Below are 23,833 nucleotides of genomic sequence, written 5' to 3'. Positions count from 1 at the left end.
TTTATGTCTCAGCTGTTCCTGAAGTATCTCAATTTTGCCTCCTTGAACCTGAAAATTTATCATCTGAGCTACCTTCACAATTGCGAAACACGAAGAGGTCAGGTAAGGAAACGTCTCTCCAGTTTTCACCTCAGACTTTATTAGATAACTCTCTCTCTCTCTCTCTCTCTGTGTGTGTGTGTGTGTGTGTGTGTGTGTGTGTGTGTGTGTGTGTCTGTGTGTCTGTAGAAGGCACTAAATTTTTTTAAAAATTTGACATGAACATCTTCTGTTAAATGGCTTTCAGGAATTACTGACTCAGTCTCTTGAAGTTGATAAAACCAGTACAAGACTTCAAAAAATCTTATTAAAATCAAAATAAATTGAACCTTTTCTGCCTTCTTATATTTCTTGGCTCTTGGCCTTCTCTCTCTTCTTAGTTTCAGAATCTGGAATGGCTCAGTTTTCTACACAGGTGCTGGTTAACATGTGGCCAGAATCAAGGAATGAACATAGAACACAGAAAAATAGAGTTGGAAGGGACCACAAACCCTCCTGTTTGAGCAGGAGACCCTATACCATTTCAGACAAATGGTTGCCTAGTTTCTTTTTCAAAGCCTCCAGTGATGGAGCACCGTTAGGAAATTTCTCCTTAGTTCCAGGTTGCTTCTCTCCTTGGTTAGTTTCCATTCATTGTTTCTCGTCTTGCCTTCTGGTGCTTTGGAAAATAGTTTGATCCCCCCTCGTCTTTGTAGAAGCCCCTCAAATATTAGAATTAATTATAACAGTAGACTGATCAAAGGTCAAATTGCAATAAAAATGCATCAATATGGGATTTGAGTATTTTCAGAAACAATATGCCATTTGTAGGAATATTAAAAACCAAAGAATTTAAAAGACTATTATATTCTACAGGTACAGAAATTAAAATTGTTTCTGCTTTACCTATAAACAGTATTTTTCACAAATTAAAATGAGAAGAGTTAGATGAAAGCACAAAGCTATAGCATCAGTTAGAAAACACTTTAAGCTTTTAAAATTGTAAATTGGCTTCATCGGGGCTTTTTTTCTCGTAGAACGCCCAGAACGGAGTTCCAGCACCTTTTTTGGATGGAACCTTGTAGGGTAGCCAAGGTGGGTTGTATGACATGTGAGTTCCGGCACCTTTTTTTTTTTTTAGAAAAAAAGCACTGGGCTTCATAATAGTAGATGTGTTTGTAAAAAACCATCCAATGTGTTTGCATTATTTAAGAAGAAAGTGCTCGTTCTGAGGAAGGAGAAATTTTAAGCTCTCACAAAAGACGGTCATTTTTTAAAAGAATCCTGACTTTTCTGAGCCTTATCAAGAAACCAAATAATTTCACAATGGATGGATGGATGGATGGGAGAGAGAGAGAGAGAGAGAGAGAGAGAGAGAGAGAGAGATTTCCAACTTAAAGTTGTCCGTTCCTATTAGCCTGCAATTAGATTTTCTGTTAAGAAAAACCTATTTATGTCTCCATGCTGTTGTGAATTTATGGTTTCTTGGTGGTGTAAGGGAGAACTTTTCCTTTTTCTTTTTCATAATTTATTTTCATAATTTGAGGGAGGGAGGAAGAAAGCAATTCTTTAATGTGCAATCAAGATTGAGCTTTTGTAGGATTTTGCTGTAATAGTCAACTCTGCAAAGGACTTCATACCAAAATGCTGCTATAAAAGTCATTTCAAATGCCTTCAGCTTTTTATTAAAGGGTTTCTTTATAATTTCGACACCATTCACCATCTTCCAGGCGCAATCATAGTATATTAGTTCTTTAAGATAGGCCAAGAAAGGAGCACTGCAGGGATTCCTTTATTGTTGCAATATTCCTTTACTGAATAAAAGAATCTTCTCTACTATGTATTATACCACTCAAAATCAAGGCAGATTTCTGTTGATCTTTTTCTCATGCCTTCTGTTTTCTCTGGACTGAGTAAATATTTCTGACACTCCCTTAACAAGTTGATTATTCTTTGTCCCTTCCTAAGACCAGGCCCATATTCTTTCACATAATAGAAAACAAGCATCAATCATAATTTATTTCAGTCCATGATCAGAATTCCAAAGACACATATTTGATTGATGTTTACTCTGCTGGACCATTTTTGATGGTTGTTTTTTTTTTTTAAATGACCTTTGGAACATTTTTTAAATATCTACACTATTCAGTATCTATTCAAAGTATTTACCATTTTAGACAGATGCTGAATAGAAAATATATACTGAAGCGGCTGAAACAATTTTGCAGCATAAAGAATATTGTTCATATCTAATCAAGTTGAGGAAATTCCAGTAAGAGGCATAAACAGATCTTAAATTGTTCATGTTTTTTTCTATGCATTACATGATACATGCTGAGAAGGACATGGCTTCATATTAGTGCTTGACCACTCAGAATCTTAAATACTTGGTCATGATTCGAAAACTTAAATGATTTTCTATAAGTATCCTAGGTACTTCTCAGTTCCACTCATAAACTCTCAGATTTCACTGATTACCACCCACTTTTTCTATTTTCATCTATATACAGTGGTATCTTGGTTCACATTGATAATTGATTCTGGGAAGCAATGATGAATCCCAAACAGATTTTTCCCATAAGGAAAAATGTAATGAGTCACAAGGCAGTTAACACTGACAGGTTCTAGCTTGTGCAACAAATATCAAATAAATGATGAGTACTAGGACAACATTTTCATATCAAAATGCATTGAGTACCAAATTCGATGAATTTCAAAACAGTTGAGTACCAAGTTACCACTGTACTGCTGTTTTCTCTACTATCATCCTATTGCGTGCCCATTGGAGTCTTTCAATTTGATTGGTGGCATACCAAAATCATATTCATATGTCCCCCCACATCCTTATGATTGCATATCCATATGCGTATAGTTGAGTATCCATATCCAATCATCATCACACACATACAACACATGTATTTATATTCAATCATTATCACTCCCTTTCTTTTATACACACACTCACTCACAGACACACATGTATGTGTTTGTATGTGGGTGGCTGTGTAAAAAATATTATTGTCCTTAGGAAGGCTCAAATATCACATATCAAATGAGTGAGGAAGCATTTAAAAGAAAACAATAATGAATTTTAACATTTGATGTAATTTCTATAATAAATTATGTATGAAGCCTGGCTTAACTTTGTCTATGTATTCCTAGTTTTATTAAGACAGAAAGAGAGAGAAATCAGAAATGATGCTTCTGAATTCAGTAGACTCTATAGGCAATTTATCTTACCAGCTTTGCTCCTCTGCAGGTTTTACTGTGGTCAGCCAACAAAGTATTTGAGGAACTAACGGACATCGAAAGACAATTCCACAAATCTTTCTACACAGTGAGAGCTTATTTGAACTGTGACAGGTATTCAGTAGGTCTTCTGGATATGAGTAAGCAAAAGGTAAATTGTTCCTAAGTGTGGCTCAGTATAAACTTGTCTATTTCATGTCGTTTTAATGTCCTCTTACAGTATGTCAAAATGTTTGTGCAGCAAAACATTATTTCCATGCCAGTGACAACACCTCATTTTTTTCATGAGAGATGATAGGGATGAAAATTGGGATTTTTCATATGCAAAGTTCATGTACTTAAATTTCAGAATTTACTTGAGTTACTTGGATTTCAGGAAGGGGAAAATGATGCAAATATTCAAAGACTCCATAATACACAAATGAGTAATTGCAAACCTAATCCACCAGAATCTACCACACAGTGCTAAAAATAGTGTCACAAAGAACTTCTATTTGAAAAAGATATTTCTCCCAACTAAAAAAAAAGGTATATTAGGAATAGTTCTACATTTTAAAATGTATTTCTCTTATGGCAAAATTGACTGTTTTGATTAAAGAAAAGAATACAGGTACCTTCGTTTCTACATGGAGACCGTTTCCGGACTTTGTGCTTGAGGTGGAAAAGAATGAAACTTTGATTTTCGGTTTCACCAATTAGATTGATTTGTTGTTACAGAAATAGCCAGTTTTTACTATTGTGAAAAAGTAAAAAGTCGAGGCTCAACGTTAATGCTTTATTCTACTGTAACAGGGGAAGTTGGAAGTTAATCTCTTTTTTTCCCTTCCTTTTCCCTCCCTTTCTTCTCCCTTTTTCCTCCCCATTGTGTCCTACTATTTGCTTTGTATTTTGTATTTTATTTTACATCTTAATAAAATTATTTTTTTTAATGTATTTCTCTTGTAATTTTTCTTTCACTTCCTAGGAATTCTTTGACTTGTGGCCAGTACTAATGGGTGAAGTTCCACCTTATTCAGGACCTCGAACGCCAGACGGCAGAGTAAGTTACTAACCAGATAAGAAATCTTTCTGTATTTGCTCTCTTGTTATGAATCTCAACTTTGGTTTCTGTGTTTTGTAGGAAATTATCTTTTACAAGGTCATTGATTATATTTTACATGGAAAGGAAGAGATTAAAGTTATCCCGTAAGTAAAGTAAAATAATTGCAGTGACGGCATTGATTCAAAGTTGTATGCAGTTATTTCCTCCAATCTACTCTATAGAACACTGTTGTTCAGTCCGATTCTTCACAACTCCGTGGACTATAGCACGCCAAGTCCCTTGTCCTCCACTGTATATATATATATATATATATATATATATATATATATATATATATATATATTAAAAATCAGTGCATTGTTGTGAGTAGCACCATCTCCATGGTTCCCTTCAGATGTTTTGAAATTGTATTTCCAACTGGCATAATTAATTGAGAATTATTTGGGAATTTCTAGAGTTATAGTCTTTACCATCTGGAGAGCATCAAGCTGAGAAGAAAGAGCTGGAGTGTTGTGACTGAGCTCAGATGTTCACTCACTTATAAAAACAATTAACGCTCAGCCTAACATAATTTATCCCTTTTTAGGGGAATAAATAATACACCCCCTCTAATTCTGGTGGCAGATGAGGTTCTTTTAAAAAATATATAAATGTATGAATTAAAGTACAGGTCCTACAATGAATCTGTAGCTAATATCAAGTCCACCATATAACGTAAGATAAATATATATAGACATTCTAAAAATATCAGTGAAGAAAATTAAGCTGAAAATGTATCTATCTGCTGGGACACTCCAATGTAGTTGTAGAGTAAAGGGAAGGAAGACGTAATATACAGTACAGCATCTTTGCATGGTCATAAAGTATACAATATCTCAAGCAGTATGCGTTATATAACTCGATCAACTGGAAGTTATCTGGATAAGTAAATGTGTCAGTCACACTGAAGATATGTAAATGGATTAGACTGTGCCATGTGTTCTGTGATATAATATCAGAAACATATCCAAAGAATATACTCTAAAATGGTTTCAGTAGGAAGTAATTCATTGTCTCATACAAATCTATGTAGGTCCCTTCCCAGGTTTTGGTTCTATGGTTCTGAGGAGTTAAAAGGAACATTTTAACATATTTTTTGGTTTGTTTCTAAATTGGTGAAAATGCAGCCATATCTATATTTCATTAGGGCAGTGTTTCCCAAACTTAACAATTTTAAGGCATGAGGACTTCAGAATTCTGGGAGTTGAAGTCCTCATGCCTTAAAATTGTCAAGTTTGGGAAACACTGCATTAGGGAGTCATTCATTGTTCTTCCTTCCCTCAGTTAATTGTTCAAAATAATAGTTTTTGTAGAAATACTAGACTACTTTAAAAAAGCAAGTAAAGAAAGAACAGGAAAGTACATAGACTTAAGTGCATTCCTTTTCTATCCAAGCCAAGTTTTTCATGGTTTTTTTCTCCCATTTAGAAATCCCAAGGAAGATCACTGGGCACTGAGTAGTGGCCTCCCTACTTATGTAGCAGAAACTGGTTTTGTAAGTATTTATGTTGACATTGTTGCATAACTCAAGAGTACTTTGGCCAAGAACTGAAGATCTATCTGATAAATTCTTCATGGATAATCTGGGCTTATTTTCCCAAATAGGAACTAACTTTGAATCAATGAGAAGTTTCAATAGCCGCTCATTGTATGAAAATGGCCTGAATTTTTTTTAAAAAATGAAATATGTATAAATTCTTGGATCAAAGTCATAATATGTCCATCATATGCATTTTCAGTTTTTATTTAATTTTAAAAATAGCAAAATATATGTTGACATATATATATTTTTCTACAATTTTTCAGATTTGCAATATTATGCACGTAGAAGCGGATGAAATGTTTACATTTCAGGTATTGTAAGCCTGTTCATACGAGTTTTATATTTGCTCTCCTGGTGCTAGGTGTGAATAGAGTTAAAGCTAACTATTTTATTATGTTCTGCCTATAATACAGGAATCTTCCCAGTCTGACAACCTACTCCTGGGAACAATTAAATAAAGTTCCAAAGGAACTTAGGGAGGTTCAGTCCTAGCCCTTTTGAAAGTGTGCAGTGACTCAAGGCTAACTTTGTGCTTGATCCTTCCTCTCTGCCAGGCTGGGTGCTTCCCAACATCTGGCAAAGGGACTGTCTATATGAATAGACAATCAAATGTTCTTGAGATCTTTTGAAGTACAGGCTAAAGTTTTTATATATTTTGGCCAACTAACATGGTCCCCTCCCCCCCCCAGTTCATGTCAGAAGCACCATTTAAGAAGCTTCCAGGTTGAAAGGGTTAACCAGTGACATCAACATTGCATGGGGGACACCCATGGGGCTTCTTTCATGTCCCTGTCAAGAAGCTGGAGCGAATGATGGGAGTTCACCTCACTACACAACAGCACTCAGGTCACAAATACAGGCTTGCTAAACTCCAACCTAGCATCCTAACCACATGAGCCACTGTGCTCCTTATTAACATAGTCAAAGTCCTAAGGTTAAAGAACAAGGCATCTAGAGCACATCAATTTTTCTCTTTCTATGAAAATCATATTTAATAAAAAATGTTGCACACATTTGTTTTAGTAACAGATTTGCATCATATAAACAGCTTTATTGTGGCTAGATCTGCAGGTTAGCACTAGACGTGTTTTGGACTGACAAGCTGTTGTTTTAAGAAAGGTCCTATTGATGACTCAGGATGGACCATCAAAAATGTTCTTTCAATGCCAATCGTCAACAAAAAAGAAGAAATTGTAGGTGTTGCTACATTTTACAATAGAAAAGATGGGAAGCCCTTTGATGAACAGGATGAAACACTAATGGAGGTAGGCATAATTAATGGATATGAAAATATAATGTGTGTTTCTCATAAAATAGTTGATTACATATACAATTCTGCAGGGGCTAATTTAACTTCTAGTGTGACAAACAGAATAAACCAACCCATTCAGCACAGTTCCATTTCTGTTGTTGCCTTGACCTTTGACTTCATATAGCACATAAAGAAACTTTGGGTTGAGAACATCCAGTGAATAAGATTAAGATTCATGTTATAAATGGTGGTTTCATATTATTCCTAATATTACCTCTCCTTTGTAGTTCCTTTTATGTGCAAGCTGATATCTCACATCTTTCTTTATATTAATCTTGAACTGGCCATTGGCCATATTCTGAGGAATTTTCTGGAAGTTATAGTCCTCTAGAATCTAGATGTCCTCAAGCACATTTACAGGATACCACTTTGGGAAAAGCTTTTCTTTTCTATTATCCTGATATCTTTCACTTATCTAAACTCCCATTGTTTCTGTTTCTTCTTATCTTTCACTTTCTTTGCCTCATATGTAATTTGTTTTTATTTTGACCTCAAATTCTATTTGGGACTCCTTATCAAAGCAATAGTCCCATATATTCCTGGATGAGTTGTTGGGTTTACGCAGTCAACATTATTAACAGATTATGACTGAATAGAACAGTACCATCAATCCCGCTCTCCAAAAATCTTTTTGGTATCACTGCCATTTTTTAAAAAAAATTTGCTATTCTCTGGCTTCAATCTATGAAGATAGCCATCTTCAGCACTTCAGTTGCACATGAAAAGGATGGTGGTGATATCCAATAATAATAGTAATAATAACCAAGAGTAGTAAAAATTGAAAGCTCAGAGAAAAAGAAATGGTCAGGGCAAAAAGAAGATCAGCTCCTGTTTAATAATATATTTTTGTTTTGTTTTTCAAGTCCTTAACACAGTTTCTAGGCTGGTCTGTGCTCAATACTGATACTTATGATAAGATGAATAAACTGGAGAATAGAAAGGACATTGCACGGGATATGGTGCTTTACCACGTACGATGTGACCAGGATGAACTTCAAGAGATCTTGGTATGACTTTTAAAGATTTGGCTCTTTTCTAATTGTCCCTATTCCTTATTTCTTGATTAAGTCAACTGTTAAGAGATTGAGAACTATTTAGATCTTGAACGCTACAAGGTCTGCTACAAGCTAAGCCCTGTTATTAAGCATGATTAGATAACAAGCATTGAACAAGGTTGGTTGGTTTTTTTTTTTAGGAAAATGTTAAATTGTCAGAAAAAATATATTGATGGTAATGGAAAGTTGCAGGTTTTATCCATCTGCTGATTAAGATTCCAAAATATACTTCCTGTATATAACTTCAACATGCCTCTGTTTTTCCACAGCCAACAAAAGAGAGGCTTGGCAAAGAGGTGAACGAATGTAGCGAGGATGAACTGATGGAACTTCTAGTGAGTGTCAATTGTTGTGAGTGCCTTACTATGGCATCCTACCCTTCTTTTAAAGATTACATATCTAAACTGGGAAACCTTTTATTCTGTTGCACATTACCTAGGAAAATATTACATAAGCAGATAAGTATGTCCTGAGGTCATAGTCCTACATAAGCAGATAAGGATGTCCTGAGGTCATAGTCCTGAGGGCAGAAGAAGAAGCAATGGGTGAAAGTTAGTCAAGGGGATATCCAACTTGAAACTAAGGAAGAATTTCCTTAATCCATGGAACAGCTTGTCTTCTGGAGTTATGGGTGCTCCATCACTAGAAGTTTCCAAGAAAATATTGAACAATCATTTGTCTATGAGGAGTGAATGACTCCTGCCTTTGATTCTATGTCTTTCCTGATATGACTTCTCTGATACATATAAAGTGTGTTTTAGCGAAGTACAATATCAACCAACATTATTTGATTCAAAGTTTATTAAGCAAACACCATACAAGCCCCCCCCAAATTGATTGGCCATCTTCATCACAATACTTTTTCTAAACTTTAATGAAAACCCAGTTCTCGATTTCACCCATGAGTTTTATTGAAAGAATTAAATGTGGTGTTGTTGTTTTTTATCAATTATTATCAATTTCAGTGAAGGGTTTCTTCTATTCTAGTTCCTTAGAATTTTCCATGCTAAACGTACTGACAGTTCACAAACTTAAGGTGGGAAATAAGGTTGGCAATGTAGATTTAGCATTAATATGATGTAATGCCTGACAGAAAAAAAAAACTATTCCACATTTTTATAAAAGCAATTACATTACAGAGGAAAACACTGACCTCATTTGCTTGTAATAGTCATCAATTACAAATATTGGCCATGGCTCATTGCAGGAATTGACATTATACACGCACTAGAGGTAGCATAGCAGGAAACCAGGGACCCAGAAACAGGCAAGACAGTTATTTAAATGCAACACAAATGCACCAAGAATCCAGACCAAAAAACTGTCTGTGAGTAGTCTTCCTATCTGACCATATCACTGTGAGGTTGTAGATGATCACAAGCTCTGATCAATTGCAAAAAAGATAACTACAGGTAATGGATCTGTAAATGGTTTGCTTAATTAACCAGAGCTTACATAAACTACAGTTCCATTTTTCCAAACGTTAGAAAATCAAGATCTTGGGAAAGCAAAATTAAATGCTGGCAAAGCTATTCTAAAGGACAGGAACTGAACAGAAGTCTATTTAAACAAAGTTTGGTTTTGTGTATTCATCTTATGCATTGTTTGCTAATTCATGAAGTAGCAGTAGATGCAAGCATAGTCACTATTTTTATGGCAGTTCAGAGAGCAAAGCTTGCTGCTTCCACTCTGGAATCTAAACTAGAAGTGCTATTCTTTTTTTCCCTCCCCCCCCCCTCCAGAAAGAAAAGCTTCCAGATCCTGAAGAATGTGAAATCTACGCCTTTCACTTTTGTGATTTCGAATGGACTGAACTTGATCTTGTAAAATGTGGCATTCAAATGTATTATGAGCTTGGAGTGGTGAAAAAATTCCAAATTCCACAGGAGGTAAATGGTAACTTTTTTTTGAAGACCCTTCCTCAAATATGAAGAAATTTTAAAAAATGAATAATCACACTGTGGCTTTACATCTGTCCACTGTTAAGTGGACAGCGGCATTTTGAATTTTCTACAAATGGGTTGTCTTTTTAAAAACGTTTTGTCTGCTTGCATTATATCCCACCTTTCCTTCAGTAGTTCAAAGCAGAATTAATAGCTTTTGTCCTCCAAATTTTCCGACAACTCTAGGGAATAGATTGGGCTGAGAGGTGGTTACTTATCCCAATGTCGTCTTGTGAGCTTCCCTATCTGAGAGCAGAATTAAACCTGGGTCTCCCAAGTCATAAGCCAACACCTTTGCCATTCCATCAAGGCAATACAAAATAAAGCAAAAGCCAAAAAACTGTAGAGAAAGGAAACAGGAAATCAGATATACACAGTGGTGCGATTCAGATATGTGAACAACCGGTTCTCTGTGTGGATGACACTTCCGGAAGTCCATTCAGGGCCTGGGCAACAAAAAATTAGCTACCGATTCTGCCGAAGTGGTGCAAACCGGCTGAATTCCACCATTGGATATACATATTGAGTGTAAATTATCTGAAGGACAGTAGGAACATCGTAAAATTGCGTGTAGATTTGAAATATACTGCTCCTTGGGTGATTATTGTATTTTTCTGTAGAATCAGAACCCATGGGAGATTCCAGCTGGCCAGACTTTTTGTACACAAAATCTGTAATTGTAATTTATAGGTTCTTCAGTAATGCTTCAGTTGTTCTCCTCCTCCCATTTTTGAAAGCCAAGATGCCATGACAACATAGCATGTTTACATGCAAAGAATCCGTCAGCCAATCAGTGTTGGCTAGCACTTTTTGACCAACAGTAGAGGACAGGGAACTGCCAATCAATCAATACTTCCAGCCATGGCATCATCTAATCTGCAGGAGGATCATCGCAATCATTTTTGGATCTTCATCAGTCTGGAAATTAGTTAGCAGCAGAAATAACTACTAAATCTAAGTTGGGACTCCCCAGATAGCCATTTCCAGAGGCCAGGCTAACATCTTCTAAAATTTCTACAGTTTTGAAACTTACTGGGCTCCCAGTAAATTGTCAAGGTTGCAGACCCTTACCCTAATGCATTTTATGTAGATTATAAATTGCTTCGAAAGTTTAAGTTAACACTTCAGATATCAGTGATCCAAATTAATGGATAAAATAAATTAAGGGGTCACTAAGGAAAAAAGAGATAGTCTTCAACTTACGATGACAACTGAGGCCCAAATTTATGTTGCTAAGTGAAAATTTATTAAGCGAGTTTTGCCCCATTTTACGACTTTTCTTGCCACATTTGTTAAGTGAATCACTGCAGTTGTTAAATTAGTAACACGGTGGTTAAGTGAATCTGGCTTCCCCCATTGACTTTGTTTGTTAGAAGGTTGCAAAAGATGATGACATGACCCCAGGACGCTACAACCATCATAAATATGAACCAGTGGCCAAGTGTCCGGAAGTAAATCAACTGACCCTGGGGATGCTGAAACGATCATCAGTGTGAAAAATGATCATAAGTGCCTTTATAACTTCGAATGGTCACTAAATGAACTGTTGTAAGTCAAGGACTCCCTGTACTATTTTTCTCCTGAACATCTGAATACTGAAAATTGGATAAGAAGCTTTTTGGGGGGGGTGGAGTTTCTTGCCTCCTTTTGAAAAACTTGTTGCACATAAAACTGTGCAGTTTTGCACTGATTAACTGTTTTTATTTTCACAGGTTCTGGTGAGGTTTGTTTTTTCAGTCAGTAAAGGTTATCGAAAGATTACCTATCACAACTGGCGTCATGGCTTCAATGTTGCACAGACTATGTTCACCCTTCTTATGGTATGTCTTTACTGAGCCCTCTATATCAGGGGTCCCCAACACCTGGTCCATGGACCAGTACCAGGCCGCGGCATGCCAGCAACCGGTCCGCACAAACAATCAAAGCCCTATCCGCAAGATGCAGGCAGCACACAAAACCATGCTCACTCCGGTCCGCAGAAAAACCTCTCTCCACGGAACTGGTCCCTGGTGACATTCATAACTCTCACCCACCTCAGAATTCTTAGTTTAAGTATCTACAACAATTTTTAGCTGAGGTTTTTCCAATTTCATTCTTGCTTATGAGCCCAGATTCACATATTCCATCATTTATCAAGAAATTAGGAGATAAAGTACTTTACACAAAAATCGCCAGTCCGTAATATTTAAAGCACTTAGGTAGAAATTCTCTTCATTTGGATGCAGATTTAGGAATGTTGAGATGAGTTACTTTAGCATCCTCAAGGCTTCTGATTCTAAAAACGTGCTCACATACAAAACAAACAAACAAACAAACAAAAACAAAATAAAGGCCAAAATTTTTAGTTCCACTGATTCTGGAAAGGGCTTTGTGGGTTACAGATGATAGCTACAAATACGCAGTTTTTTAAGATTTTTGAATGAAAATTTCATTCAATTTTAATGCAAAAACTAAGATAGCTTGTGATATGAGTAGCAATGGAAATTCAGTCTGTATGGTGTTTTTTTTTAAAAAAAATCTCTAACAAAATTAAAGCTAAATCTGATGGATTAAAAAAAAACTGAGGTTTTTTTTTTAAACTTTCTTTGTATAGACAGGTAAACTGAAGCAGTACTACACTGATCTTGAAGCCTTTGCCATGGTCACTGCAGCTTTGTGTCATGATATTGATCACCGAGGAACCAACAATCTTTATCAGATGAAGTAGGTCCTCTTCTTGTATTATCAATGCAATTTATATTGGGATCTGTTGATTCAGAATAGATTTCATATTAAATTCTATAGGCTGCCCCCCCCCAAAAAGTGAAATGATTCTTTGTGCACATAGGAAAAACTATCAGTGTCCCCTTACACATTGATGGAGACTCTTGTGCTTCTTCTCAGTGACAGTTCAAAGGATTTCCACCAGTTGATTTTAATGACAGAACTTAAGAAATTGCAAACAATAGATTCCTACCTTCTTTCCTCCAAACTAGTTAACCATTTCAGAAATGTTTGGTTTTCCTCTTGCGTATTCACAAGGTTTTCAACTGTGCAGAAATAGCACCCAGCAATTCAGGAAATATTTTAGCTCTTCACCTTCTCCAAAGGCAACTCCAACCATTATAAATACTCAAAAAGCAAAACTCCTAGTGGTGATGACAGAACTATCCATTCATTAACAATTTTCTCACCCCTCCCAATACTAGTAAAAGTACTCACAATGATAAAGCCAAGGTCTAGTCTCTTCCATGGTGGACTTACCTTTGTAGCAAAGGAGTATCTGAAATCATTCTCACTTTACTTTTCCTTGAGATCGCTAGGCAGCTTACAATACAGGGTTTCATTCAGTGAATATTTTTATTTTCTGAAAGGCATTCTGGGAAACAAAGATGGTGCTGGGGGAAGATGGGGTGAACAGTGTTTTGCTTGGGAGACTGCTGGCTTTCAACTTAAAAGAGGCAGAAATCTTCTGATGCAGGTGTTCCAGATACCTTAAACCAGGGGTCTTCAAACTTGACAACTTTAAGACTTGTGGACTTCAACTCCCAGAATTCTTCAGCCAGCGTGCCAGGTTGAAGACCCCTGTGGTAACTGTTGGCAACATGTGCCCAGAGTAAACCCTCTGGGCACATGTTGCCAACAGTTACCACAGGGGTCTTCAACCTGGCACGCTGGCTGAAGAATTCTGGGAGTTGAAGTCCACAAGTCATAAAAGGGCCAAGTTTGAAGACTCCTGAGCTACCAGATGAGAGATGCAATAATCCAGAGGATCACTAGATGGCACCAAAGGGTTTCCTAAATCTTTTTGAGGTCTTCAGATTTTGCAGATTTACATTGCTCTTATTTCTGATGGCTTACTTATAGCCTCCATAAATAAAATTTCAAAAACTACCATTTTAAAAGATGGAAGCCACCCTCACATTAATTTATCATTCCTTGAATAAGGAATTATACAGAAAAAGAAATGATGCAGTAGATATTTAGCTGTGCAGTGGTGAAGTATATACTTCTAAAGTATATTTATATTTAAATATCTGCCTGTTGGTTTTGCTGCTTAGAATTTTACAGATATTCTTATCGTATCAATTTGGGGGGGGGGGGATTGCATGTTTTTTTTTATTTTAAACTGCCTTGGAATCAATGAAGCATGATAAAATGTATTATAAAATAGTTATAGTGATATATCGCAAGTCAAGAAAATCAACTTTTTAGTAAGAACTTTAATCAACAAAGATTAGAGCAATGCCTGGTTGTTGTTCTTGGCACTTCCAGTTCCAAAGCAATCATTTACAAGCTTGAGGATAGAAATAAAGAAGTATTTGGCATTCTCATAATTATTATATTCTTTAATCTTCCCTCGTGTTTGCTAACAGATCTCAAAATCCCTTAGCAAAACTTCATGGCTCATCCATTCTAGAGAGACATCATTTGGAATTTGGCAAATTTCTGCTCTCAGAAGAGGTGGGTGACCAATATTTTAAACTGCAGAAGTAATTTGGTGGATCCATATTTGGTTTTTTGAAACTGTGGTTGGTAATAGACACAACTCAAATTTTGATTGGGATTAATAATTCTCTTAAAACTAGAGATCGCAATGCATCTATTAGCCCTTTTTCCTTCTCAGATACTAATTTTATAAAAGTCAGTTCCTGAGCTCTCAAATAGCATAGCCTGCCTTGGGATTGCATTTAACTTCCATGTTAATGTACAGTCAGTAGAAAATAAAATTGACGCATTAACAATTCAACAACTACTTAGATTCAATTAATCATTCATCAGATGGTTCAAAGCATACACACACTCTTAACATTAATTGATCGTTTAAACCAGTTAATTGGGAATCTGTGCTAGAGCACTCTATTTCAAAATTTAGATTGTCAGTATTGAAATTAAAAATGAGGGCATTTCTATGCAAGGACCACTTTGAAAGCAGCATTTCAAGCTGATAAAACTGAAGAAAATTACCTTGAGATAGGACTGAAACTGATGGCAAACTGGTGGAAGTGTCCTGAGGAATAAAAGGCATCAGCACACTTCAAAATGAAGTCTGCAAAACATTTGGAGAATAACCAAAAACATACCTAGCCATTTAAGAAATAATTTATCTGAATAAAACACCAGTAAAAACTTCCTGCTCAATAGTTACAGAGTTAAGATCAATTGGTGGAAAAACAGAAATTGGGGAAATTGGGAGAGGAAAGTTGGGTATCAGAATATGATCCACCTTGTTCTTCTTTATGTTCTTTCCAAATGATGAAGGCGATTAGTTGCATTTTTTAATACCTCAGCAGACAGCAGAACAGAGGTCATTGAACACAAGCCAGGTAAAATCAGTTCAGCAGTAATCTGATCACTTCCCACTGGCTTCCGGAAAAATTTTCATTGGCTTCTGGAGAACCATCAGCAGAAACCCATTATGAGGTGTGAGATATAGCAATAGAATAAAATAGAATGTTGTTGTTCGTCCATCGATTTTCGATGAAGACCTTGACATCTTGTGGGTTGTGGGCCATCAACGATGTGTCCGTAGGTGGCTAATAAGACTGATGTTAGCACGGAATGTTCTGTCACATACTGAACAAAGCAGTGTAGACACTGTTAATTCAGCATTTGCAGCTCTGGTTTTGCGGAGTGCTCGCTTTTCTTGTGCCAAGATTGTCCTTCTGTGTTCATATGTCTGGCAACCCTGGTACACCAAGGTGCGCCATGTCGGTCGATCATGCACCAGAAGTTCCCAAGAGATGGTGTTAATATCCAGAATAGAATGGAATGGAATAGAATAGAATAGAATAGAATAGAATAGAATAGAATAGAATAGAATAGAATAGAATAGAATAGAATAGAATAGAATAGAATTGGAAGAGACCTTGGAGATCTTCTAAACTAGTCCAATCCCCTACTCAGGCAGGAAAATCTATACTGAGCCAGGAGATGGAGTCAAAAGAGGAATTAGTCTCTTAAGTCATTAGTACCCACAAATGATCTAAGTCTAACCCCTCTTGGATTCTGTTAACCCTTATCTAGTGCCAAAAGAGTGCTATTGGTTGATTAGATACCTGTTGCATAGGAATAAGCAATAAATCATTTCAATCAGAACTTAACATGGAGCCTTCGTCTTTTGCACCTGATAACTAGATGTTGAAGAAAGATACCATTAGGAAAAGTTAGAGGTGCTCAAGGTACACAACATGATGCCTGGCAGGATCAATCTTCCACTCTGATTTATGTATTTCTCCCCTTTAGTCCCTGAACATTTACCAGAATCTCAACAGGAGGCAGTATGAACATGTAAATCACTTAATGGAGATTGCCATTATCGCCACCGATTTAGCACTGTATTTCAAGTAAGTTAATCACTTATTAATTGCTACAGAGAACCCAAATGTTGACACAGTTCTTCAGAATATTGCTACATTTTGAATAAAACAACACAAATAGAAAAAAAAAGTAAAGCGGTTTCAGTAATTTAATTTTTTTTTTATCTGCGCTAGTTAGGTTCTGCTCAATAAAACACAGGCAGGAATGAGAGGATCTGGAATACAATTTGGAGAAGGAAATAAGCCCCACAGTGTTAGATTGCTGTTGAATTTACCCATTGTTACCTTCCTTTCCACTAGGTCGGGGGTAGGCAACCTTGGCTCTTTTATGACTCGTGGACTTCAACTCCCAGAATTCCTGAGTCAGCATAGCTGCACTAGGCACTCAAATGGCAGATTTCATGTCGATTGTCTTTTTGTTTATCCCCTCAGTCTCCTGTGCTTTGGGTAAGGCTGAGAAAGTGACTGGCTAAACGTCACCCAGTTAGCTTTCATGGCCAAGGATACTTCTCTGATCTTAATCCAACACCTTAATCATCAATCACATTGTGGTGTTTTCTACATACAGTAGAGACTATAGCTTTATTGTGCTGGGGAAAGTCAAGCTACAGTTGGAATTGGTTTATTCTCCCAGAATAGCATTAGCTTGTAAATATTAATGAAGACCCTGATTTCTTGACATGAAGACCCTGATTTCTTGTTGCCTTTGGGTCTGTAAAACATTCAAGGGTGTATTCAGATATGTATGCATCTTAAGCATTAAAGAACAGAAAGTTGCTTATATTTCAGCAAATTCTGCTTTACATTTTCAGTATTAGGGCTAATCCAATGGACAATTTATATATACAAGGAGGTTTTTGTTTGAGTTATAATAGATAATGCAGGGAGTGTTGTTGTTGAGTCTATATTAAAATGAAGTGGGTCCAAGAGGACAGTCTCTTCCTGGATTGTGTGAATTCCTTTCCTATCTAGGACTTGTGCCTATACTGTTGGGTTACTAAGAAATTACCCTGAATTTTGATGATACTCAAGCTACAAAAAAGGATTAATTTTTCTTATTTGTTTGCTGCCTGCAATCTGTTTTTTTTTAAAGAAAGAGAACAATGTTTCAGAAAATTGTTGAAGAGTCAAAGAACTACCAGGATCAGAAAAAGTGGGTTGAATATTTGTCTCTGGAAAGCACAAAGAAAGAGATTATTATGTAAGTGATCTCTTTTTAAAAAGCTAAATATATAAATGGCAACAATTAAAAACACGAAATGGTATATTATCTCAGGTTAAATATTAGTACTAAACCAGGTGTAAATTGCTGTCAGAACCTGAGGACTATCTATATGCAGTATATTTACATAGGCATGTATGCATGTATATATGTATGCATATGTTAGATTTTTTTTGTAAAAAATGGCTATCAGATTAGAACAGGGGTGTCAAACTGCCAGCCCACGGGCCGGGCACATCATGTGAAAGCCGTGCCCACCCCATTGCCGACAATGGCAAAACAGTCCCGATACGTCACGCGATGTCACATGATGTCGCAAGTTTGACATGTCTGGGTTAGAACATAGGTTATTTGAGAGACTTTTTGGGAATTAAGATATGGAATTATTGATGTTAAGTGTTCAGTGTTCTCTCTAGGAGGGATTACTCTCAGTGCAGACATAGACCATAGTCATTTAAGCCACTTGGATTGGATGAGAATATTCTAACAGCTGCCTTTTGGAACTAACACTCCTACAATTGCTGTAAATTAAAATATAATAGACACAAAACCTTAAAGAATGTGGACAATTTGGCCCAAAGCTACCCTACCTGGAGGCTACACACAAATGCATGCATACAGATCATCAGCAATACATGGGAAGACACGATTTTGCCCAATTCTTTCTAAGACTTATACATGTAGGACTATGATTTGAACACTGGATCATGGGAAGAAAATACATTGACATAGCAAGATATTACTTTTGATTCCAACTAATTTAAAAAAAAAAACGTAATTCAGAGTAAAACAATGTGGGCACTTTGATGCAGAACCCTGATGGAAATAGCTAAGCCTTCTAGAGCTGTTTCTCTAGAAGCTTTCTCCCAAGGCACATTTCTCTATTTCTCAATGGGTTCCTTTTGGGTCAGGCCTTCCTGGTATCCTTGTAAGGATATGCATGTATCTGCCTTGGAGGGCTGCTTGGAAATCCTTTGGTGCAATAGTTTTGCTACTTGGGAGAATGTGAATGGACAGAGAAGCACACATTCCTTCATTCTGTTTTCCCTTCTGGCTTCTTCTTTACAGGGCTATGATGATGACTGCCTGTGATTTATCTGCTATAGCAAAACCTTGGGAAATCCAGAGTAAGGTGAGGTGCCTTTCACTCAGTTGTTGTTGTTGTTGTTAATTGCAAAGTCGTGTCCGACCCATCGCGACCCCATGGACAGCGTTCCTCCAGGTCTTCCTGTCCTCTACCATCTTCTGGAGTCCATTTAAGTTCACACCTACTGCTTCAGTGACTCCATCCAGCCATCTCATTCTCTGTCGTCCCCTTCTTCTATTGCCCTCAATCTTTCCCAGCATTAGGCCCTTCTCCAGTGAGTCCTTCCTTCTCATTAGGTGGCCAAAGTATTTGAGTTTCAACTTCAGGATCTGGCCTTCTAAAGAGCAGTTGGGGTTGATCTCTTCTAGGACTGACCAGTTTGAACACCTTGCAATCCACGGGACTCGCAGGAGTCTTCTCCAGCACCAGAGTTCAAAGGCCTCAATTCTTTGGCGCTCAGCCTTTCTTATGGTTTCACTCAGTACCCTTTCTTTAAAAGTTAAGAGCAATTTGTGGATTGTGCATTTTCCTTATCATAGAGTGGAGCATTGATCCTACAGTATAAAGAAAAACTGGATCCTGCCCCAATAAGACAATATAAACTTTACATTGTGATTGTTTCTTTTTTTTATCACTTTGGTCTTTCACTTGTAGTTTTTCATATAATGGAGAAATTCCATCAACACAATTTACAACCAGTCTAACATCTCTATTTAGCAAGTCAGATGTGAAAAAGTATTATCTTCCAGAGATTTGGGTTTTCTTTTTTTACAGGTAATAGTCACAGGTTGTGTTTAAGAAGACTATTAAGTGATGCTCTACAAATTTTAGAGGCTTAAAACCTCATTGGCCTCAATGACCTTGTGAGTTTATACCTTGAAACAACAAGGTGGTAAAGGAGCACTCAAACATATAGAATGCTGCCAAGTGTGGGAACTGATAATGATAAGATGATTTTATAGCTGCTACAATGACAAAATAACAAGAGTGGTGAAATGTGAATGCCAACATCTTAAAAGTTTGTTTCCATGTACAGGTGGCATTATATGTAGCAGCTGAATTCTGGGAACAGGGAGATCTGGAAATTTCTGTACTTCAACAACAGCCTATTGTAAGTTCATTAAAACATAGTCAATGAGTTGCTTTCTCCCTTCTTCTGTTTTTTTCCTCTAGTAACCTTTCTACACTTAGAACAGTGTTTCTCAACCTTGACAATTTTAAGGCATGTGGACTTCAACTCCCAGAATTCCACAGCCAGCATTGCTGGCTGTGGAATTCTGGGAGTTGAAGTCCACATGCCTTAAAATTGTCAAGGTTGAGAAACACTGACTTAGAAGGTGAAAACCTGTACTTTGGGCAGCCCTCCTTTCCAATGTCCTTCCAGCAGGAGGAAAAGCCAGAGTTAGCTCAGTTCTGATTTAGTAGGCATCAGCACTGCAAGATGTGCAAAATAACAGCCTTGCTTAGAATATAGGCAGGACAAGAAGCAATGGATGGAAACCCAAAGATGCTTTTTCATGAGTCAACTGGACTTTCTTGTTTTTCTTTGAAGATGTTTCACTTCTCATCCAAGAAGCTAAAGAAACTTCTTGGATGAGAAGTAAAACGTCTTCAAAGGAAAAAAAAGGAACTCCAGTTGCCTCATGAAAAAGCATCTTTGGGACAACCGTGACCTGGATGACTGAGAATCTCCATAGACATTTAGCAATGCAATGGATGGGAATTAATCAAGGAGACAAGCAACCTAGAACTAAGGAGAAATTTCCTGACAATTAGAATAACTTGCCTCCAGAAGTTGCGGGTGCTCCAACACTGGAGGTTTTTAAGAAGTATTTGGACAACAATTTGTCTGAAATGGTATAGGCTTAAGCAGGGCGTTGGATTAGAAGACCTCCAAGGTCTCTTCCAACCCTGTTGTTCTGTTATATAGTAGAAGCTAATTTGGGACCTTTCCGGGTGAAACAGTAGTTTCACCCCATTTTGAGGTCAAAGAGAGATAAAGATGAAAAAAGGGCTTGTCTTTCTTACCGTAAGATTCCCTCATTAAAGTGGGCAAAGGGGCTGAGAAGGAATGTTTCAAGGACAGATGGTCTCTCCTCTGTAGATCATCTTACTGGTAAGCAATTCAACCAATTTCAAGAGCAAATGGGGTGGTCAATGAATAGAAGTCACACAAATGTATGTATGTATGTATATACAGACAAACACACACACACACACACACACATTTTGCTGATTCAGAATCATTGTCTTTGTCCCAGTAAAGCTGGGGTCTTCAAACTTGGCCCTTTTATGACTTGTGGACTTCAACTCCCAGAATTCCTCAGCCAGCATGCCTGGCTGAGGAATTCTGGGAGTTGAAGTCCACAAGTCATAAAAGGGCCAAGTTTGAAGACTCCTGCACTAAAGTTATGAGGCTCATTACAGGTCGTTGTTGATTTACAACAGTTTGTTTAGTGACCTTTTGAAGTTACAACGGCACTGAAAAAAGTGACTTATGATCATTTTTCACACTTACAACCATGGCAGCATCCCCATGGTCACATGATCACAATTCAGATGCTTGGCAACGGATTCCTATTTATGACGGTTGCAGCGTCCCGGGGTCATGTGAACAGCTTTTGTGCCTTTCTGACAAGCAAAGTCAACGGGGAAGACAGAATCACTTAACAACTGTGTTACTAACTTAACAACTGCAATGATTCACTTAAGAATTGTGGATAGAAAGGTCATAAAATGAGGCAAAACTCACTTAACAAATGTCTCACTTACCAACAGAAATTTTTACCTCAGTTGTGGTTGTTGTCAAGGGCTACCTATACTAATAGCGTGCTTTAAACCCTAAAGTTTCTTGACAACATTATAATTCAGACTTCAAAACTCTGTTTCTTAAGAGGATTTAATGAGTGTGCCTACAACCATTGCTATTATTTCCTAGCCTATGATGGACAGAAGAAAAGCTGCTGAGCTCCCCAAACTTCAAGTTGGCTTCATTGACTTTGTGTGCACATTTGTATACAAGGTAAGCAGATTAATGATCTGATCTATAAGGTCCAGGAACCTTTATTAAATCTAAGTCACTCTACGAAACCTCTTGCCCTCATCTAGGTGATTTGGATTTCATCTCCCCTCACTTTCAGGAAACATAAGCAATAGCAAGGGATTAGCAGTGGTTAGAATGCAGTACTGCAGGCTACTTCGGTTGACTGCTAGCTGCCAGCAGTTCGGCAGTTCGATCCTGACCAGCTCAAGGTTGACTCAGGCTTCCATCCTTCCAAGGTCGGTAAAATGAGGACCCAGATTGTTGGCAGGCAATATGCTGACTCTGTAAACCGCTTGGAGAGGGCTATAAAGCATTGTGAAGCGGCATATAAGTCTAAGTGCTATTGCTATTATAAAAATTGTAATCCAAACCATCTGGATGGCATTAAGTTGTTTATACCAGGTTGAGGCAGATATTTTTTATCCCGAACAACATCTCTCCTTATAGGACCTTAGTACAAATCTTTTGGGAGTTAAGAAGCCAGATTTCTATTTCCTTTTCTGTTTTTTGGTTCAGGAACTAGCTTTTTTTTTTTGTTCACTATTTTTAAAATGAGAATCTAGAGTGGCACTCTAGCATTTTCTGAGTTTTCTATCCTCTCCAGTGGGATATTGGGAAAAAATTATATAAATTGGTTGAACTTTCTCAGTCAACAAGACAGCTCTCCAAAACCAAACAGAATCTGATGAAATTTGAACGACAAGGAGAAAGGATCAAGTTTGAAAATGAGCAACATCAGCGTAGGGACAAAAATATCTCCCCAAAAAACTATACTCCCACAAAAAGTGGAAGCTGTTATATACAAACAGAAAACAAACCCACACTCTCCCATACCTAGATGGGTGATGAACTGTCTTCAATCAATCAGAGAACTTCAGAGAACATCAAGAATTCTACCTTATATATCTTTATTTTACATTGTTTGATATTGCATAATGGAACTTGCAAATGATTTGCATTATTAGGTGAGGAAGATAACTGACCTAGCTGTTGTTTTGAGATGCTTGAGAAAAATGATTTTGCAATCTCAAAAATGTCTATCAGCTCTATGTGGGACAAGAGAGCATTCACTGCTTCCTTTCTAAAATATCTCGTCTTCCAAAGATGTGTTCTTCAAGTTCCGATATTATTTTTGGTAAAAAGTATTCTTAATGAACAGATGGTAGAGTTAGGTTAGGATTTCCAGTGACTACAACAAATAAGCAAATCATCAAGCAAAACAGAAAGATGTCAGATTTATTTCCAATTAAAGGTTTTACTTTTGAAAGATACCCTTCTCTCTTCTTGAAGCAAATTATGCTTTTAACCTTGGGTAAATCTTTGCTGTGTAAAGGATGCTTAATGTAGCTTATAAGAAAGGGGTAGTTGAAATGACCAGGAAATGGAATTAGCTTTCCTGAGGAATGCCTCAAGATAAATAAAAATCAATATTATAAAGGCAATTACATCCCAAATCATAATGCTTAAGCTTATTCTTGTTCTACAAATCAAAATGTAAAAAAGATGTTGAGACTTTAGAAAAAGTGCAGAGAAGAGCAACAAAGATGATCAGGGGACTGGAGGCTAAAACATATAAAGAAGGTTGCTGGAATGGGATATGTCAAGTTTAACGAAGAGGAGGACGAGGGGGGACATGATAGCAGTGTTCCAATATCTCAGGAGAAGAGGGAGTCAAGCTATTCTCCAAAGCTCCTGAGGGCAGGACAAGAAGCAATGGGTGGAAACTAATCAAGGAGAGAAACAACCTAGAATTAAGGAGAAATTTCCTGACAGTTAGAACAATTGATCAGTGGAACAACTTACCTCCAGAAGCTGTGAATGCTCCAACACTGGAAGTTTTTAAGAAGAGATTAGACAACCATTTGGCTAAAATGGTATAGGGTTTCCTGCCAGAGCAGGGGGGGTTGGAGTAGATGACCTCCAAGGCCCCTTCCAACTCTGTTATTGTTATTATTGGTCATCACACAGTCAGGCAGATGTT

At 37.1% G+C, this 23,833-nt stretch overlaps 1 protein-coding gene across 2 annotated transcripts in view; it reads left to right on the top strand.

Annotated features, from left to right (window-relative positions):
• PDE6B (phosphodiesterase 6B) overlaps positions 1-23,833 on the top strand; it is a 35,120-nt gene that overhangs the window by 6,641 nt on the left and 4,646 nt on the right. Inside the window, exons 3-20 of one of the 2 annotated variants that reach the window (XM_039359702.1) lie at positions 13-102; positions 3,278-3,418; positions 4,232-4,306; positions 4,388-4,452; positions 5,777-5,843; positions 6,155-6,202; positions 7,007-7,156; positions 8,067-8,210; positions 8,528-8,593; positions 10,001-10,147; positions 11,914-12,021; positions 12,795-12,904; positions 14,557-14,644; positions 16,427-16,527; positions 17,594-17,701; positions 18,791-18,854; positions 19,846-19,920; positions 21,748-21,831. In XM_039359702.1, the coding sequence (XP_039215636.1) occupies positions 13-102; positions 3,278-3,418; positions 4,232-4,306; positions 4,388-4,452; positions 5,777-5,843; positions 6,155-6,202; positions 7,007-7,156; positions 8,067-8,210; positions 8,528-8,593; positions 10,001-10,147; positions 11,914-12,021; positions 12,795-12,904; positions 14,557-14,644; positions 16,427-16,527; positions 17,594-17,701; positions 18,791-18,854; positions 19,846-19,920; positions 21,748-21,831 (1,731 nt within the window). Of the gene's footprint in view, positions 1-12; positions 103-3,277; positions 3,419-4,231; positions 4,307-4,387; positions 4,453-5,776; positions 5,844-6,154; positions 6,203-7,006; positions 7,157-8,066; positions 8,211-8,527; positions 8,594-10,000; positions 10,148-11,913; positions 12,022-12,794; positions 12,905-14,556; positions 14,645-16,426; positions 16,528-17,593; positions 17,702-18,790; positions 18,855-19,845; positions 19,921-21,747; positions 21,832-23,833 lie in introns of those variants that run through there. The other variant, XM_039359704.1, reaches the window with a different exon arrangement.

The sequence above is a fragment of the Crotalus tigris genome, unplaced genomic scaffold (assembly GCF_016545835.1).
Source record: "Crotalus tigris isolate CLP2741 ecotype Arizona unplaced genomic scaffold, ASM1654583v1 scf7180000019100.1392032, whole genome shotgun sequence".
Classification (NCBI taxonomy): Eukaryota; Metazoa; Chordata; class Lepidosauria; order Squamata; family Viperidae; genus Crotalus; species Crotalus tigris.
This window is presented reverse-complemented; position numbering and strand designations above follow the sequence as displayed.